Below are 18,775 nucleotides of genomic sequence, written 5' to 3'. Positions count from 1 at the left end.
ATTTAGCGGGAATCCTTTTTGCATATAGTTGGAGCGTAACCCAGGATGGACTAAAAGACTGTTAAGGACTCGGGGCAGGACAGACCCCTACCTGGTTACGTCTCCCTGTTTTGGTGAAATGGACACCCTTGTTTTCTTGAAAAACTGCACCCGGTTGCGGACACGCCGTGACCGTCCTAATGTTTTTCTTTATTACGTTGTTTCTGTTTGTAATTTGTTATGTTACAAAAATATGTTTAGTCCCGGAGTACTAAATTTCACTAGGGGGGAATGTGACACCCCAGGGGTCTGGTTGCCACAGTAATAGAGATATTACGTCTGAGAGCAGGTGGGAGGTCTCCTGGTCAGGAATCCTATGCATGCCACACCTCCTGCCCAGTCCTGGGAGGGGAAGAACTTCCCCTATATAAAACTGGGGCTGAGGCAGGGTTAGAGAGAAGAGTAGAGTTAAGAAGAGGAGAAGCAGCTATAGGAAAGAGAGATCAGGAGCTCTGGGGAAGTCGTGCTAAAAGGAATCAGGGGCTGGCAGCTGTAGAGCTCGCCCTGATTGAAGCGTTACCACCGGACCCGGAGTCCGAGGCTGTGGGGACTAATCCTTACCCAGCAGCAGAAACCGACCGGCAGGGGATTTCAGGTCCTCTGGCCAAGAAACCCGAAGGCACGGTCACACGCGTGGGACCAGCACCACCGTCGTGGAGCGGAAGCCACTAGAAGGCCCCGAGTCACCGGCCATACGGGTGAGCACCACACGGTACACTCAGGGACGTGGGCTACTTTTACCCGCCTCTAGCAAGGTAGCCAGAAGAGTACAATTAGTTGGGGAGGCCTACAACTCCGCCTGGCCAGGGGAGATCCCATCTGCTCAAGGACTGACCAGGCCCCAATCGCTAGCCAGTACTCCGGGAGGGTCTATCTTTGTCACCAGTGAAGACCCTGAACTACACCGCATCGTCTCTGAGTGGTTCCTGCTACCCCCATCATCCACGTCGGCTGCCCTGAGGCCATACCCCTCCCGTTGGGGGTTATACCATCCACGCTGCACAATCCTTCCACCAGCCTCAGCGGTCTGCCCTGCAGCGGTAGCTCCATAGCTGCATTCAACGGGTGGCGTAGTCGTCCAACTTCTACTGCTAATACTCAGCCACACAGTTTGACTCCCTGGGCACGGACCGGGTCACCGCCACGAGACTACTACCCCCAACAGGCCCGGCTCCGGGTAGTCCCCGCGTGCGCAACGCTACACCAAGTAGGCCCAGGGGCGCGTCACATGCATGTTCGGAGTTGTGTCCACTTCCTTTTTCAGGGTCATTTACAGAGGGTAGATTTCTATGACAACATGGCCGACTGGTGGGAGGACGTCAAGGATGATATCAGATCCCTCTTGAAGAGACTGTCAGTTAATAAAGGGAGGAACAAGTACAGCCAGTACCTAAGACTGCGTAAGGAATTGGAGTCACTCTATTCGGCGGGCGGGGATGACAAAGAGAGGATTGACCGGCTGAAATCTGAGATAAGGCAGTATCAGTACAGCAGGTATACCTCCCTGGTTCTTGAGCGGGATTATGGGACCTTGGGGGCACCTGATCCCTTTGAGAATTGCCGGGAGCGGGTGGCTAATAAATTGGTCACAGGTCTCACCAACTCCCAGGGTGTATTGCAGGAATCTCGGGAGGGTATCCTGGGGGTCGTGAGATCTTATTATACTGACTTGTTTCAGAGGAAAGTTTTGGATAAAGACAAGATGGCTCAATTCTTGGAGGCAACTCCAATGCCTGACACTAACGATCTGGACTTTTCTCCTTTGACAGCAGAATTAACGGTGCAGGAAGTTAAGGAGGCCATTAATAAGTTACATCTGAAGAAAGCACCAGGTCCCGATGGTTTAACAGCAGAATTCTATAAGAAATTCAGAGACCTCCTGGCTCCAATTCTTGTGGATGTTTACAAAAATTGTCTAGAAAATCACCTGATGCCTCCATCCATGAGAGTGTCTTCGTTAATTCTCCTGTCTAAAGGTAAAGAGCCAAGCGACATCAAGAACTAGAGGCCGATTGCCCTCTTGAATGTAGACAGGAAGATTCTGGCAAAGATCCTGTTTTCTAGGTTAGTTTGTTTGTCCCCGGCACTGTTGGCAGGCTCTCAGTTTGGCACAGTAAAAGGGCGGAATATCTCTGGAGCAGTCATCTCGATACGGGAGATGTTTGAGAGATGTAAAGTTCTGCGGTGTGGGAGATATGTTGTCAGTCTGGACCAGGCTAAAGCCTTTGACAGGGTTGATCACGATTATCTGTGGGCCACTTTGTCAAAGTACGGTGTTCCGGGACAATTCGTGGATTGGCTGAAGACTTTGTATAGAGAGGCGGTGAGCTTTCCTCTGATTAATGGTTGGCAGGGTGATACTTTTGGAGTTGAGGCAGGGGTGAGACAGGGCTGCCCGCTCAGTCCGCTCCTGTATGTTTTTGCCATAGACCCGTTTTTGAGGTCACTACAGGAGTGTGACTTTCAGGGGGTGCCGGTCCCCCACTGCTTGCCTCTGACTGTTGTCGCCTACGCGGATGATGTGACGTTGGTGATATCTGATCCTCATGAGGTGCGGATGTTATCGGCGGCAATCAGAAGCTACTCGGAGGCCTCTGGGTCTCTGGTCAATCTTGAAAAGAGTCAAGCTCTGTGGACATTGGATTCTGAACCAGGCTTTGATCTGCCACAGTTTGCCAAAGCCTCCACCCATATTAAGATCCTAGGGGTTAAATTTGGGAGGGATGATAATGGCAAGCTAAATTGGGAAGAGAAATTGGAAACCGGAAATGCAAAGGTTCAGCGATGGAAGAACTGGAGGCTGACCTACAGAGAAAGGGTCGCTATGTTGAAGACTTACTTGGTTCCCGTCTTCTTGTACGTCTCTGTCATTTTTCCTTTGCCAGAATCTTTCTCGGCGAGGCTCCTCAGCCTGTTCTTCCAACTCTTGTGGGGGAATAGGTTGAACCCAGTAAAAAGAGGGATTACTTACCTGCAGCGGAGAGAGGGTGGGCTGGATATGCTAAATCCGAGGGTCTTCTTTGACTCCATGTTTCTGAAAGTTAATTTTGGTAACCTGGATTCAAGTGCCCTGTGGGTAAATAGTATCAGGGATTGGATATTGCCTTTTGCAGAGTCTTGGGTGCGAGGCGGCAGTCTCAAGAGGAGGAGATGGACAGGTGACCACCTCCCCCAGTATCTGGAATATGGTCTCAGGTGTCTGAAGAAGTGGGGAGCAGAGAAGTATGAAATTGAGAATAAGACCAGGAAGGACCTGTATGTCAGGATATGCCGGACTTTCTTTTGTGTGCAGCCTGCACTGAGAGACGGCACAACTACCACCTTGCTGGAAAGTCTGAGGTTTCTCAATGCAGCGAGACTCCCAGCTAAGTTTTTTGACATCGCCTGGCTGTCGCTACATGGAAGACTATATGTTCGGGGTAACCTTAAGTACCTTAGTGTGTCAGATCGAATGTGTCCCCTGGGCTGTCAGCAAGAAGAGACAATGGCACATTTTATAACGGAGTGCTGGGGCGGGAGGAAAATATGGGAGGAAATATCTTGTAAGTTAAAAGTCCCAAGATTGCTGACCCTAAAATACCCAGATATCATCTATGGTGTACCATCTCCTGTAAGTAACATTGACCGGGGGGCCATGTATCTGATAATAACAGTCATAAAATACTATCACTGGCATACGAGAACCCGCGTCTCCATCAGCAGTGAACCCTTCCATCATACCGCAGCCGTGAGCCTGATCCTGTCTGAATTGAGGTGTATAAAATGTCTAGAGATCAGGAAAAATGGTAAAAACAAAACATTATGGAGGAATGTACACATGGATTAATGTTGATATACAATAACAAATCAATTTTTGTTGGTTAATCGTTTCATTTTTTTTTTTCCTCTCGCCCTATTTCCAGAGCAATGGACTTGAGCTAATTCTACTGTAATATTTTTATGTTATTAGATTTTTATTGTTTTTGTTTCTGTTGAATGATTATGGTTTTGCTTTTGTTTTTTGATCGGATTGTATTGTAATATGTACTGTTTGTTTTTTACTAATAAAAATTGCCCCTGTGTACAAGAATATAACTACTATAATGCGGCTCCTATGTACAGGAATATAACTACTATAATACTGCTCCTATGTACAAGAATATAACCACTATAATACTGCCCCTATGTACAAGAATATAACCACTATAATACTGCTCCTATGTACAAGAATATAACCACTATAATACTGCCCCTATGTACAAGAATATAACTACTATAATACTGCTCCTATGTACAGGAATATAACTACTATAATACTGCTCCTATGTACAGGAATATAACTACTATAATACTGCTCCTATGTACAAGAATATAACCACTATAATACTGCTCCTATGTACAAGAATATATCTACTATAATACTGCCCCTATGTACAAGAATATAACTACTATAATACTGCTCCTATGTACAAGGATATAACTACTATAATACTGCCCCCTATGTACAAGAATATAAGTACTATAATACTGCCCCTATGTACAAGAATATAACTACTATAATACTGCTCCTATGTACAAGAATATAACTACTATAATACTGCTCCTATGTACAAGAATATAACTACTATAATACTGCTTCCTATGTACAAGAATATAACTACTATAATACTGCTCCTATGTACAGGAATATAACTACTATAATACGGCTCCCTATGTACAGGAATATAACTACTATAATACGGCTCCTATGTACAGGAATATAACTACTATAATACGGCTCCCTATGTACAAGAATATAACTACTATAATACTGCCCCCTATGTAGAAGAATATAACTACTATAATACTGCCCCTATGTACAAGAATATAACTACTATAATACTATCCCTATGTACAAGAATATAACTACTATAATACTGCCCCCTATGTACAAGAATATAACTACTATGATACTGCTCCTATGTACAAGAATATAACCACTATAATACTGCTCCTATGTACAAGAATATAGCTACTATAATACTGCCCCTATGTACATGACTATCACAGGTTACAGAGCTGTATATTCCTGCTCTTTGCGTTTGCAGCTCTGTTTTCCTCCCTGTCCCCCCTCCCGGTGTGCAGTGGTATGCCGCAGGAGTGCTTTTGGTACATTGTATCATTATGTGATGCATTGCATCCTCTGGTGTTGCTGGATTACATGACGCAGGATGATCTTTGTGTGTGATCATCTCCACATTCGGCGCCGGCCGCGCTGTAGACGGAGGGTATAATTACCTGCGGTGATGGACGCCAGCCTCACATAGTCAAAGCCCCTCACGAATGATTCATAAGGTGAACTCTCTAAGACACTTACACCTGAAAAAAAACCAGAGTGAAACAGAGTTACTGCTTTTGCTCTCGTCAGTCCCTTCTGATATCGTCTCTTACAGTCTCATTATTTTCGCTTTCCACAGAGGTAACATTTGACCGGCAATTTCATGCGAAACCGACCCGCCTGAACGATGCCCCGTGGAAGGGAACATTATGGCGGAAACTCGCAAACTGCTCCCCGGCATCATTTCACTTTATAGGAAGTTTCTTCGCTCTTGACAGGAAAAATATTTATTCAAAGGAAACTCTGAAAATGAAATGTTTCAATTTCCAATTTTTCATCTTTGCCATTTGCGAGGTATAATGCAGCGCGCGGCCTCAGACCCCGCACACAAACCGCCGTTCCCACCGCTATTATTTTGCAATAAAAAGTCATAAAAAATTGTGCTCATTCAGCGCCGGAGCGGACGCCGACATTGAAGCCTTTTTTTTTTTTTTTCTTTGTCTTCGCTCACAACCCAAAAACTTAGTGCGACTGTGCAAAGCGCAATATCCCTCAGTCTCTTATATGGCACCTAAAGGACGAGCAAGGACGAGGGGTGGGCAGAGTAGGCAGCTGCCTATGGCACAATGAGGAGAAGGGGCAATTTGTGAAATAATAAAAAAAAGAGCTTAGAGAAAAATTCCAGGTCATGTGGACCTACAGCTACATGGAATTGCAGAGCCCATCGGCAGCTGGAGATAAATGAGGAGCATGTACGACTGCATCAAATAGCTCCCTATATCTCAGCTTCTCAGAATGGAGAAGGATGGCCTCGCCTATGATTTAGGAAGCTGAGCTATATAGACCTCATTAACCATTCCTAATCCATGAGGTACTGTATATATATCTCCTATGGAGCGGGTGTAAGGAGAAGGCTCAGGAGCTGAGCCCGCACCAAACAGAACAGGTGTCGGCTGTGTTATACAGTCTACAGCTGCCAATGCTCTGATCACTGCTGTTTAACCGCTTAAATGCCGCAGTCAATCTCTTAAGTGGCGCAATACTGTTGGAACGTCCGTTCAGGTTTGCAAATAAATAAAATGATTTAACCCCTTACAGTAAACGCCATAAAGAAAAAAAAAAAGCCAGAATTGCTGTTTTTTTGTTCTCCGCATTTCCCTAAAATATGAGCTAAAACATGATTAAAACACCTTCTGCACCCCAAATTGGTATCAATAAAAACATCAGCTCCGCCGCGCAAAAAAAAAAAAACGAGCAGCTCACACGGCTCCATCGATCAACAATAAAAAAAAGTTACGTGTATCGGAAAATGTAACCAAAAATTATGTTTTGTTTTGGTTTTTTTTCTACATTTTTTTAGCCACTAAAATATAAAAAAAAAAAAAAAACCTATACACGTTTGGTATCGCCGTGATCACACCGACCTGAAGAATCGTGGAGATAGGTCAACGTTACGGTACAACAAATGAACTATGAAAAAAAAACCGAAAAAACATTGGCTGAATTGAATTTTTAGTTATTTGATCCCATAAATGTAATTTTTGCCTATCTTTTTCACACTTCACCAACTTAGACTATTTAGTGCTGACGCATCACACACAAGTCGGATTACAAAAATATACAACACGGGTAACAAAATAGGTAAAAAAAAGCCAACAATGTATCGGAATACTCTCTTTTGTAGCAAGGTCTGCACCGGCGCCCATTGGATTCTATGAAGGATGATGAAGGGACGGCTATTGTTACTGGCAGCAAGCAGAGATCCTGCAGGTTGTGTCCTCACCTGACCTGCACGCATCCGCTATTCCTTCCCACCAGAGACTTTTTTCCATAATTTGTGGCATACGAGGCTCGTAGCAAATAGCTTCGGAAAGCCGTGCATGTGTTTTTGGCTTCCATTATTATCGCTGCCATGGTCTATTACTTGTGATATTACAACAACATTTTTTTTCGGAGCAGTTAAAATAGACAGACAACAGCGCGTATTGATTACAGCGAGCAGCCGGCTACACGGAAAATGATCGAAATAAATCATCGCTGCGGGAAAGGGGCCACATTGATGGGAAATGTTCTCAGAAGAGGAGCGAGAAAGGCTGATTTAGAGGAAAATTTCCCTTTTTTTTTTTTAACTGGTCACCCAATGATATATAAAATGTCCATCCGGTGTTATCTGTTACGAGTACTCCAGGGCGTCCCAATGTTAGACGGGGGGGGCTATCATCATTCCAGGCCGTTCATTGACGCATGATGTATCCAGAGTTGTAGATATGTGTCACCCTACCTGGATGCCACAAGTGTAATAAAGCTGTGTCTGAGAGCAAGGGGGAGGTTCTCTGGTTAGGGGAACATTAGCATGCAATGCCTCCTGTCTCAGGCCAGTAGGGGGAGCTGGCTGCCCCTATAAAAGCTGGTACTGGGGACAGGGTTAGGGAGAGCTGGATTGCCTGTCTCAGCTTTGAGACATGTCCCAGAGTGGAGCAGGGACAGAAAGTTGCTAAGAGGAAGTGTGGTAGAAGGAGAGAGCCACAAGCCAGAGACAAGAGGCGAAGTGAGCCTGTCTTGTAGGGGGAGCTGGCTGCCCCTATAAAAGCTGGTACTGGGGACAGGGTTAGGGAGAGCTGGATTGCCTGTCTCAGCTTTGAGACATGTCCCAGAGTGGAGCAGGGACAGAAAGTTCCTAAGAGGAAGTGTGGTAGAAGGAGAGAGCCACAAGCCAGAGACAAGAGGCGAAGTGAGCCTGTCTTGGCAGAGAAAAGACTTAATTTTTACCAGACTTTGGTGTCTGAGGCTGGAAGGATTCCACATCCCCCAGCAGAGAACCAGTCCGCAAGGGACTGTACATTCCTTGGCCTAAGAAGCCTGGAGGCCCTGCCACAACCGAAGGGATCAGTAAAGCCGTACAAGGCTGGGAGCAGAAAGGAACCCACGTCGCAGGCCATACAGGCGAGAAAACACGGAAAGCTCGGAAACGTGGGCTGTTATCCTATCAGGAGGAGATAGTCAGAAGGAGCGCAGAAAGCACGGTAGGCCTACACCCTCACCCTGACCAGGGCCAATTTCCCCGTTGCTCTCAGACATCCAGGTCCCCTCCTAGCTGGGACTGTTTGTGGGTCAGTTTACCTGTTTAGTAAAGACCCTGGATTGCAACCTGTTGTCTGTGTGCTCCTTGCTCCTCCAGCACTACCATCACTCCCACCATCCACTATACTGCCCTGGGGCCGCACTCTTCCCGTGGGGCGTCACACTACCATAGCTGCACATCTCATCAGCCCCAGCGGTCTGCATGCAGCGGCGGTTCCTAATAACCGCAAATCCACGGGTGGCGTAGTCGGACATAATCAATATAACGGACTACCACTGGCCTGACCACCCTGAGCCACGGAACTGGGTTGCCACTACTACTCCCATCGTTCCCCTACTGCCCGGATCCGAGTGCCCCACGGCCCAGGGGGCGAGTCAGATACAATCAGTCCCAATGGTGTATAATGCGTCCAGGTCTATAAACTATATTTTTAGGCTGGTTCAGTAATAATTATTCCCTCCTGGACCAGCAGTGTACGTTCTATCCAGTGGTATAAAGTATCCGACCTCCCAGCTTAGAAAGGCAGGAAAGAGGGGCGCAGCATACTGTAGTGCCGCAACAATATTCATTTTAAGCGAAGTCACTTCCCTAACCGCGTCCAGTCCTTTATATATGCCCACACAGAAATATTACTCCTCGTGAAGTCCATTAGTGTTGTCACCCACTAGGGTATCATTTTCATGGCCCTACAGTGTCCACCACACACAGTATAATGCTCCTGAAGGACCCCCACCCCAACACTGTATGATGTGCCCACCACACTGTATGATGCCCTCACAGTGCCCACCATACACAATGATGCCCTCAGTGCCTCACATACAGTATGATTCTCCACATCCACCCCACACAGTATAATGCCCCAACACTCATTATTATGCTCCTACATTGAGACCTCAAAACAGAGTATGAAACCACCACAGCCCCTCCACACACTATTGTTTCCCCCACATTGTCCCTCACATGGTATAATGCCCCCACATTGCCCTCAACAAATTATGATGACCCCTCATTGAGACCTCAAAACAGGAATATGATGTCACCACAGTCCCCCCACACACTATGATGCCCCCACACAGTATAATATTCTCACATTGGCCTCAACACATAATGACCCACATTGAGATCCCAAAACACAATATGATGCCCCCTACATAGTATAATGCCCCCATATTGCCCCCAACATACATTATGATGCCCTCACATCCCACCCTTATAGCATGATGCTTCCACATTGTCCCCCCACTCAGTATAATGCCCCCACATTGCCCCCAACATACATCATGATGCCCCATCATACCCACACAGTATGATGCTTCCACATTGTCCTCCACACAGTATAATGCCTCCAAATTGCCTCCTACACACATTGTGTTGTCCCCACAATGAGACCTCAAAACAGAGTATGAGTCCCCACACACTATGATGCCCCCTAATTGACCCCTACACAGTATTATGCACCCACATTGCCCTCAACACATTAATATGCGCCCACATTGAGACACCAAAACACAGTAGGATGCCCCCACACAGTATGATGCCCCCACATCCACCCACACAGTATGAAGCCTCCACATTGTCCCCTACACAGTTTAATGGCCACAGTATGAACTCCTCACAGTGGCCCACCCACACATGCATCCCACTTGTCTATGTGTCCTTTCACATCCCTGCTCCTCTGCAACACAACTGCTCTCTGCTGCCCAGTCTCAAGACCTGTGAATGGTTCTTCAATCTCCGCACAGACAGAATAGTAGAGCAAGGATCTGGCGGCCCCCTGCACCATTGTTATGTTCACCCGTATCTGTGCCCCAGGGGTACACATATAGTGGAAGTCAGGACATACCTCCTACTTCCCGGGACAGCTCCCTAAATTTAGGACTGTTCTGCCGGATCTGGGATGTTTGGAAGGTATGAAATATAATAATTGCAGGGTCATATATGTTGCAGATTTCAGCTTTCAGCAGAATCACTCAGTTCATAGTTGAAGAGGGGAAAATGAACTGTTTTACTTGGGACCTATAAAAATCATTATCTGCATCTCCACAACATGGAAGATTACAGGAAAGAACAAGACAAAACTGAGAGGTCACACAATACGGTATTAACAAGCAACAACAGCGTCAACTGCTCTCTAGCCAATACAATTCCTAACATAAGCCTGCAGCTGTTGCATACTTAAACATCCCTTCTCAACAGCTAAGGCTCACTCAATTAGGCCGAGCCTCTTTATCTACCCGAAACATCTCTCTCTGCAGTCAATGACTTTGCAAAAACATCAGCAGTCATATCCCCAGTTGGATAACACTGTTGAGAAGTTCTTGGTCTTGAAGATTATACTTCACATCAATATGTTAGGCTCTTGGGTTAGCAAAGTTGGACATCCTTGGGGTTGTCACGTATGGATTTCATATTTTTTTTTCACCTGCAGCCTTTATCCATTTATTGGCTTTCCCTTGTAAGAGATATGTCTTCACAAGATGACAGTTCATACACACTGACAGCTGGTTTTGTAAGAGACGCACAGGTGGTTTACCTTTCGTTTCTCTTGTTGAATGCCTTGCTTCTGTGTCTTCCTTTGGTGGATTGTGCTCAGTTGTAGTCTTTGGGCTGCGCTGACTTCAGCCATTTGTTCAGTAGTCTTCTGATCACTGTCAGCTTTCTATTCTGTTCTTATTTATAGTGAATTCTTCACATTGTATTTCAGACCCTCTGCTAAAGTAATGTTGTTGCTAGTAACAACTCTGTTTTGGGTTTTAAGGTTTTGTACTCTTTGAATATATAACTGTGTATTAGGGAAAGAGGTCATGAAGCTCTCGTATGACTTAATAAAGTGGTGCCCTTGAAGTCTGGATTTAATGCAGCATTCACAACGTACAGTATAAGGACAAGTGGACACTGTAAGATTCCTTGTCCGGTTTCATTAATGCTTTATGGATGTCTGTGACTCAGAAGTCTATGCCTTGCGTGGATAAAGTCATTGTGTCCATGTCTGCAGAGTCTCACTTGTTTTTTTACTGTGTTGAGATGATATAAATGCTTATCTGCTTTTGCAATGGCTATCATCCACTTTCTGTCCAGGATAGCACAGTTGTTACCTTTCAATTTTATAGTGAGTCCTTTAGTTGTTATAGAATATGCGGATTACAATCCTCCTTCTAGACTGGAAAACATACAACACGTCTTTTACTGGTATGGCTAAATTGTGTCCTTTTCTATTTGGGCACATGAGGATTCCATGTACAGTATATTCTTCTTCTATTAGTAAGATAAATTGTTTCCTTGTTATTTAAATCACGTTCTGTAAAAAAAAAAGTTCTATCGTTTCTCATGTGACTTTTTGCTATGAATTCGATACATCAACATTGAAATGTCTAATTATTTATTACTTTAAAGGTTTCATTTCAATTATCTACATATGGATCAGAGATTGTATCTTTGACACGTTTGTTTATTCCCTTATGGAAATTGTTTCTGTTATTCTGCTTTTCTTTATTTAGGTTTGTATATGAAACATGTCCTTGTTTTCTTCCTGTGTGATCTTGTGTCTCTCAGTTTAAGAGCAATTCAGCTGTCACTTTCAATGGATTCCTGCACAAGTTCCTTTCTTCTCTGGTATTCTTCTACTAGCCTAATCTTTAGAATTTCTAGTGTCAGGTCCGTCTCAAGCTTTGTCTAGTGCATTAGTCAGTGCACAAAATATGTCAAGGTAAACAGCATAAAAGGCTGCGACATGTCTATCTTCTATATCCTCACCCACTGATCTCAGTTGTGTAATCACTTCCAGCATTGTGTTTCTGTGCACATGCAAAGTCTCATTTTGTACAGTTTTCTTAGCAGATACAACTTGTTGTTAGCCCAGATCTCTTGCAGCTTCTGCAGTGCATCCCGTGTGTCTTTAGCAGTCTTCTCATGTCTTATGCTGATCAGTGGTGATCCAATCAAAAGCTTATATGGCCAGTTAATTTTTTGTGTCCCATTCCTGACAATTAATCTGTCGTCTCTCCATATTAATAACGTCCCACAAGTCATCTCTGGATAGTACAATTTCCACTATAAACCTCTATAGCTGGTAATTGTCATTGTTCAGTTTGGCCTCTGTAAATTTAAAGTCTGCAGTCACTCTATGTGAAACCTCAGAGTGTGCACAGTGCGCGCTGTCAGGATTCTCCTGTGCAGGCGCCAGGAGTGGGCGGTCATGTGACCACAAGTACGCGATTTGCATATGTGGCGCCCCTGCGGGTTCAGTCGCCACAGAGGTACTGCATCTCATCCAGAGGTGTGGTATCTCACTCTCAGGTAAGAATGGAGTACTGCCCGGGACCCACACACTTGCCTCCATTACACTCCACTTCAGAAGGAAGGGCGAGATTGCTCCTAAGGGAGAGCACAGTCCCTGGTCCCTAGCTGGAGGGTGGAACCATGTAGTGGGTGTGGGTGGAGGAAGTAGTTTAGGGGAGCACTTCAGTAGAAGTATAAGAAAGCAAGGAACCATCTAGAAGCAGAACAGTTGAGACCAGTCAGTCTGAGGAGGAGTGGGAGCAGGAGCTCTGTAGGAGCTCTGCTCAGAGGAACGGGCCTAAAGAGAGAGGCCCAGGAGGACTGGCAGGATGAGGAAGGGAGCAGAAGGAAGGCTCCAAGAGGGACAGAGGGGAAACCCAGGGGCACGGGAAGTGCAGGAAGCTACCCGTGCGCCCGAATCTACACGGAGTAGAGGGATCAGGCCGCAGAGGGGACCGGCCCCTAACTAGTGGAGAACTACAACGCTCAGCTAGATAACTGGAGGCGACTGTACTTTCAAGGTGCAGCTGCCCACTACCACAATTATATCACTGAAAAGGTGGAGGCATAGGATTCAGGGGACAACACGTCGCCCGACAGGATCCGAGGCTGCTGGCTTGGGACACTGGTTGCGATGCGCAGGGCAGGAGGGTGAGAGCCAGCGCAGGAAGACGACCGATGAAGGCACACAGAATGGGGTCCCGTTATGTACTCGTGAGATGCCTGAGGGATTGCTGAACCCCTGCCTTGGTGAACGCAGGACAGCGTGGGAGGTTACCCTGATACTGGTGACCTGGAGTCTGACAACTGTGAGTAAACCTTGAAGACTGCACCCCACTGTGTCCTGGAATTATTATCTGCGCCATCACCTGCACTACGCTGCACAGCAACATCTACCTCATAACATCACTATTGACTGCCCTGGAGCTAAGCTCTGCATGTGGAGAGCTGAACCAACTCTGCTGCGTCACCACCAGCTCCAGAGGATCTGCACCGCAGCGGCGCATACCACAGGTGGCGTCACGAACATTAAACTATAAAAACTAAAATCCCTTTTATTGACTGCCCTGGGTCACGGACCGGGTCACTGCCACTGTGACATCCCCTGCACCAACTGGCCCAGCACTGAGTACCCCACGGACCATATTTGAGGCCACTTTCAGAGTAGGCTCACTTGCATTGAGCGAGGATACGTACGTTTAGTTGGCAAATCTCATACTTGCAGTCTCACGCCTGCTCGCCCGCTCGTAGCTCCATCACAGGAGAATCCTGACAGCGCATTGTCTGCTGAGAGGATCCACAAGTCTGCAGTCCAAAGCTTGGACATCCCCTTTAAGCTCTGAGCTAGTGACCATTTTCCTTCTCAGTATTTACTCTGTTTTTTTACTTGGAGAGTGTAACATCGGCGTCTCTGCCCCCTTCCAGGCAGAGACGCCGTCCCACTCACCTCCTCACTCCCCGCTCTGCGTTCTCCAGCGCTCCTCCTCCTGCAGCAGGCACGCGCAGCTCCCCGGGCACTGTGCTTAGGGCGCTCCCTCCCTCTTAAAGGGGCCACGCGCGCCGTCCTAAGGAGTCCCCGGCCAATAGCCGAGGGTCCTCCCATATATAAGGCACCTCCTCCAAAATGGAGGTGCCCGAGCAAAAGTTGTTGCACAGTGTCTCTTACCTCTGCTTCAGCCCTCAGGTCACGCTGCCAGCCTGACTACCAGTACTGCCCGCCAGCCTGTTACCTGCCTGTTACCTGCCGTGCCTGCCAGCCCACTCACCTGGGAGCACTTGCCTGTTGCCTGCCTGTTACCTGTGGTGCCTGCCAGCCCGCTCACCTGGGAGCACTTGCCTGTGACCTGCCTGTTACCTGCCTGTTACCTGCCGTGCCTACCCGGAGGCTCCTGCCGTCACTTGCCGTGACCACCTGCCAGCCCACCTAGAGACTCCTGCCGTCACTTGCCGTGACCACCTGCCAGCCCACCTAGAGACTCCTGCCGTCACTTGCTGTGTCTACCTGATAGCCTACCTGGAGGCTTCCGCTCGCCAGCCTGCCTGCTGTGCCTACCTGCTATTCCGGTCAGTCCCTGCCATCTGTACCGTGGGAGTCACCTGCTCCCTTACAAGGTCGTCCCCAGAGTAGCACCTGGTCCCTCTGCTCGGTCCCTCCCTGGTCGTTAGCCGCCGTACGACCAGGGTCGGTCCGGGTTGATACTCAGTTACGCCCCTCTGGGTCCCTTCTTGCACCGTAGCACAGAGGTTCCACCTCCCTGATCCGTAACAGAGAGGATGTGCTGTTCTGTGCTCTTCCTATATGTGTCTGCACCCTTAACTGCCCTTAACCTGTTGCAGATTTCGGCTTTCAGCGGAATCATCAGCATTTAGACATTGTGGGAGAATGAATTGTTTTACTTAGGGTATACAACAACCATTATCTGCATCATAATCATTAATATGGAAGATTACAGGAAAAGCACTTGGCTTTGTGCTTGGTGATGTAAGGCTGATTGCAGCTACTAGGCCATGAAGCTCCCTGTCATGGAGATATTAAGAAAAATATTAAGGATTTTTCTCTCTTCCTGAAGCCCCTCTGACCCCTCCCTTATCCACCATTTGTCAAAGGACCAAGAGCTGACACTTGGACCAACGGCTTCCATGTAAATTAACACACACAGCAGAGGTCACTTGTAGACAAATGCAGCACAAAGAAAGGTGCTACAAACCCAGTCAGCATGCGAGTGTACTTAGACACAGGTTTGCGATAAATTTACACCTAGCTGAGGAAACTTTATTCCCAGGACGTCAAAGGGAATTTAAAGGGAATCTGTCACCACTTTGCAGTTATCAGACCTCTACTATGGGCATACAGGGTATAGAAAAGTACTGTAAGTCTATACTTACCTGTATGGCCCATGGTAGAGGTCTGATTGCAGAGAAAAGTGCCTTCAACAATTCTATTTTGTACAGGATTGGCGTCCGGGGGACGGGAAGAAATCCCTGCCTATGTGCTTATTATTCCCCCAAATCCCTGCCTATATGCTTAATTATCATATTCCCCTCTCCCCTATCATGAAGCTGGCAGTGTTATACATGGGGGCGAGGGGCTGGGTGTTATACACCGGTGGTGAGGGGCCGGATGTTATACACCGGGGATGAGGGGCCGGATGTTATACACCGGTGGTGAGGGGCCGGATGTTATACACCGGTGGTGAGGGGCCGGATGTTATACACCGGGGATGAGGGGCCGGATGTTATACACCGGTGGTGAGGGGCCGGAAGTTATACACCGGGGATGAGGGGCCGGATGTTATACACCGGGGATGAGGGGCCGGATGTTATACACCGGTGGTGAGGGGCCGGATGTTATACACCGGGGATGAGGGGCCGGATGTTATACACCGGTGGTGAGGGGCCGGAAGTTATACACCGGGGATGAGGGGCCGGATGTTATACACCAGGGATGAGGGGCCGGATGTTATACACCGGGGATGAGGGGCTGGATGTTATACACCGGTGGTGAGGGGCTGGATGTTATACACTGGGGATGAGGGGCCGGATGTTATACACCGGGGATGAGGGGCTGGATGTTATACACCGGTGGTGAGGGGCCGGAAGTTATACACCGGGGATGAGGGGCCGGATGTTATACACCAGGGATGAGGGGCTGGATGTTATACACTGGGGATGAGGGGCCGGATGTTATACACCGGGGATGAGGGGCTGGATGTTATACACCGGTGGTGAGGGGCCGGAAGTTATACACCGGTGGTGAGGGGCCGGATGTTATACACTGGAGGGAGGGGCCGGATGTTATACACCGGGGGGGCGGATGTTATACACCGGTGGTGAGGGGCCGGATGTTATACACCGGGGATGAGGGGCCGGATGTTATACACCGGGGATGAGGGGCCGGATGTTATACACCGGGGATGAGGGGCCGGATGTTATACACTGGAGGGAGGGGCCGGATGTTATACACCGGGGGGGCGGATGTTATACACCGGTGGTGAGGGGCCGGATGTTATACACCGGGGATGAGGGGCCGGATGTTATACACCGGGGATGAGGGGCCGGATGTTATACACCGGGGGGGCGGATGTTATACACTGGGGATGAGGGGCCGGATGTTATACATGGGGGGGGAGGGACCGGATGTTATACATCGGAGGGCGAGGGGGGTGGATGTTATACACCGGGGGGCGAGGGGCCGGATGTTATACACTGGGGGCGAGGGGCCGGATGTTATACACCGGGGGGGAGGAGCCGGATGTTATACACCAGGGGGGCGGATGTTATACACCGGGGGGGCGGATGTTATACATCGGAGGGCGAGGGGGCCGGATGTTATACACCGGGGGGTGAGGGGGGCGGATGTTATAGATGGGGGGGAGGGGCCGGATGTTATACACCCGGAGGCGAGGGGGGTGGATGTTATACACTGGGGGTGAGGGGGCCGGAGGTTATACACCGGGGAGTGAGGGGGCCGGATGTTATACACCGGGGGGCGAGGGAGGCGGATGTTATACACCGGGGCGAGGGGGCCGGATGTTATACACTGGGGGCAATGGGGCCGGATGTTATACACCGGGGATGAGGGGCCGGATGTTATATACCGGGGATGAGGGGGCCGGATGTTATACACTGGGGGGGAGGGGCCGGATGTTATACCCCAGGAGGGAGGGGCCGGATGTTATACACTGGGGGCGAGGGGCCGGATGTTATATCCCAGGGGGGAGGGGCTGGATGTTATACACTGGGAAATGATGGGCCAGATGTTATACACTGGGGGGTGAGGGGCTGGATGTTATACACTGGGGGGTGAGGGGCTGGATGTTATACACCGGGGGTGAGGGGGCCAGATGTTATACACTGGGGGCGAGGGGCTGGATGTTATACACTGGGGGCGAGGGGCAGGATGTTATACACTGGGGGCGATGGGGCTGGATGTCATACACTGAGGCGAGGGGCTGGATGTCATACACTGAGGCGAGGGGGGCGGATGTTATACATGGGGGGGCGAGGGGGGTGGATGTTATACACTGGGGGTGAGGAGGCCGGAGGTTATACACCGGGGAGTGAGGGGGGCGGATGTTATACACCGGGGGGCGAGGGAGGCGGATGTTATACACCGGGGCGAGGGGGGCGGATGTTATACACTGGGGGCAATGGGGCCGGATGTTATACACCGGGGATGAGGGGGCCGGATGTTATACACTGGGGGAGAGGGGCCGGATGTTATACACTGGGGGGGAGGGGCTGGATGTTATACCCCAGGAGGGAGGGGCCGGATGTTATACACCGGGGGCGAGGGGCTGGATGTCATACACTGAGGCGAGGGGCTGGATGTTATACACTGGGGGCGAGGAGGCTGGATGTTATACACTGGGGGCGAGGGGCCGGATGTTATACACTGGGGGCGAGGAGGCTGGATGTTATACACTGGGGGCGAGGGGCTGGATGTTATACACTGGGGGCGAGGGGCTGGATGTTATACACTGGGGCGAGGGGCCGGATGTTATACACTGGGGGCGAGGGGCCGGATGTTATACACCAGGGGGGCGAGAGGCCGGAGGTTATACACCGGGGGGGCGAGGGGCTGGATGTTATACTCCAGGGGGGAGCGACTGGATGTTATACACCGAGGGAGTGAGAGGCCGGAGGTTATACACTGGGGGGCGAGGGGGCTGGATGTTATACACTGGGGGCGAGGGGCCGGATGTTATACACTGGGGAGCGAGGGGCTGGATGTTATACACTGGGGGTGAGGGGCTGGATGTTATACACTGGGGGCGAGGGGCCGGATGTTATACACTGGGGACGAGGGGCTGGATGTTATACACTGGGGGCGAGGGGCCGGATGTTATACACTGGGGGCGAGGGGCCGGATGTTATACACTGGGGGCGAGGGGCTGGATGTTATACACTGGGGGCGAGGGGCCGGATGTTATACACTGGGGATGAGGGGCCGGATGTTATACACTGGGGCCAGGGGCTGGATGTTATACACTGGGGATGAAGGGCCGGATGTTATACACTGGGGGCGAGGGGCTGGATGTTATACACTGGGGGCGAGGGGCCGGATGTTATACACTGGG

At 49.1% G+C, this 18,775-nt stretch overlaps 1 protein-coding gene across 1 annotated transcript in view; it reads right to left on the bottom strand.

Moving 5' to 3' along the window:
* GFRA4 (GDNF family receptor alpha 4) overlaps positions 1-18,775 on the bottom strand; it is a 673,071-nt gene that overhangs the window by 98,308 nt on the left and 555,988 nt on the right. The window contains exon 4 of the mRNA XM_073649280.1: positions 5,296-5,376. Within this exon, the coding sequence (XP_073505381.1) occupies positions 5,296-5,376 (81 nt within the window). The remainder of the gene's footprint in view (positions 1-5,295; positions 5,377-18,775) is intronic.

This window comes from Phyllobates terribilis, unplaced genomic scaffold, assembly GCF_046119375.1.
Source record: "Phyllobates terribilis strain yellow unplaced genomic scaffold, ASM4611937v1 Scaffold_1__5_contigs__length_1240528914, whole genome shotgun sequence".
In the NCBI taxonomy this organism is placed as follows: Eukaryota; Metazoa; Chordata; class Amphibia; order Anura; family Dendrobatidae; genus Phyllobates; species Phyllobates terribilis.
The sequence above is the reverse complement of the archived record's forward strand: the minus strand, read 5'-3'. Positions and strand labels throughout refer to the sequence as shown.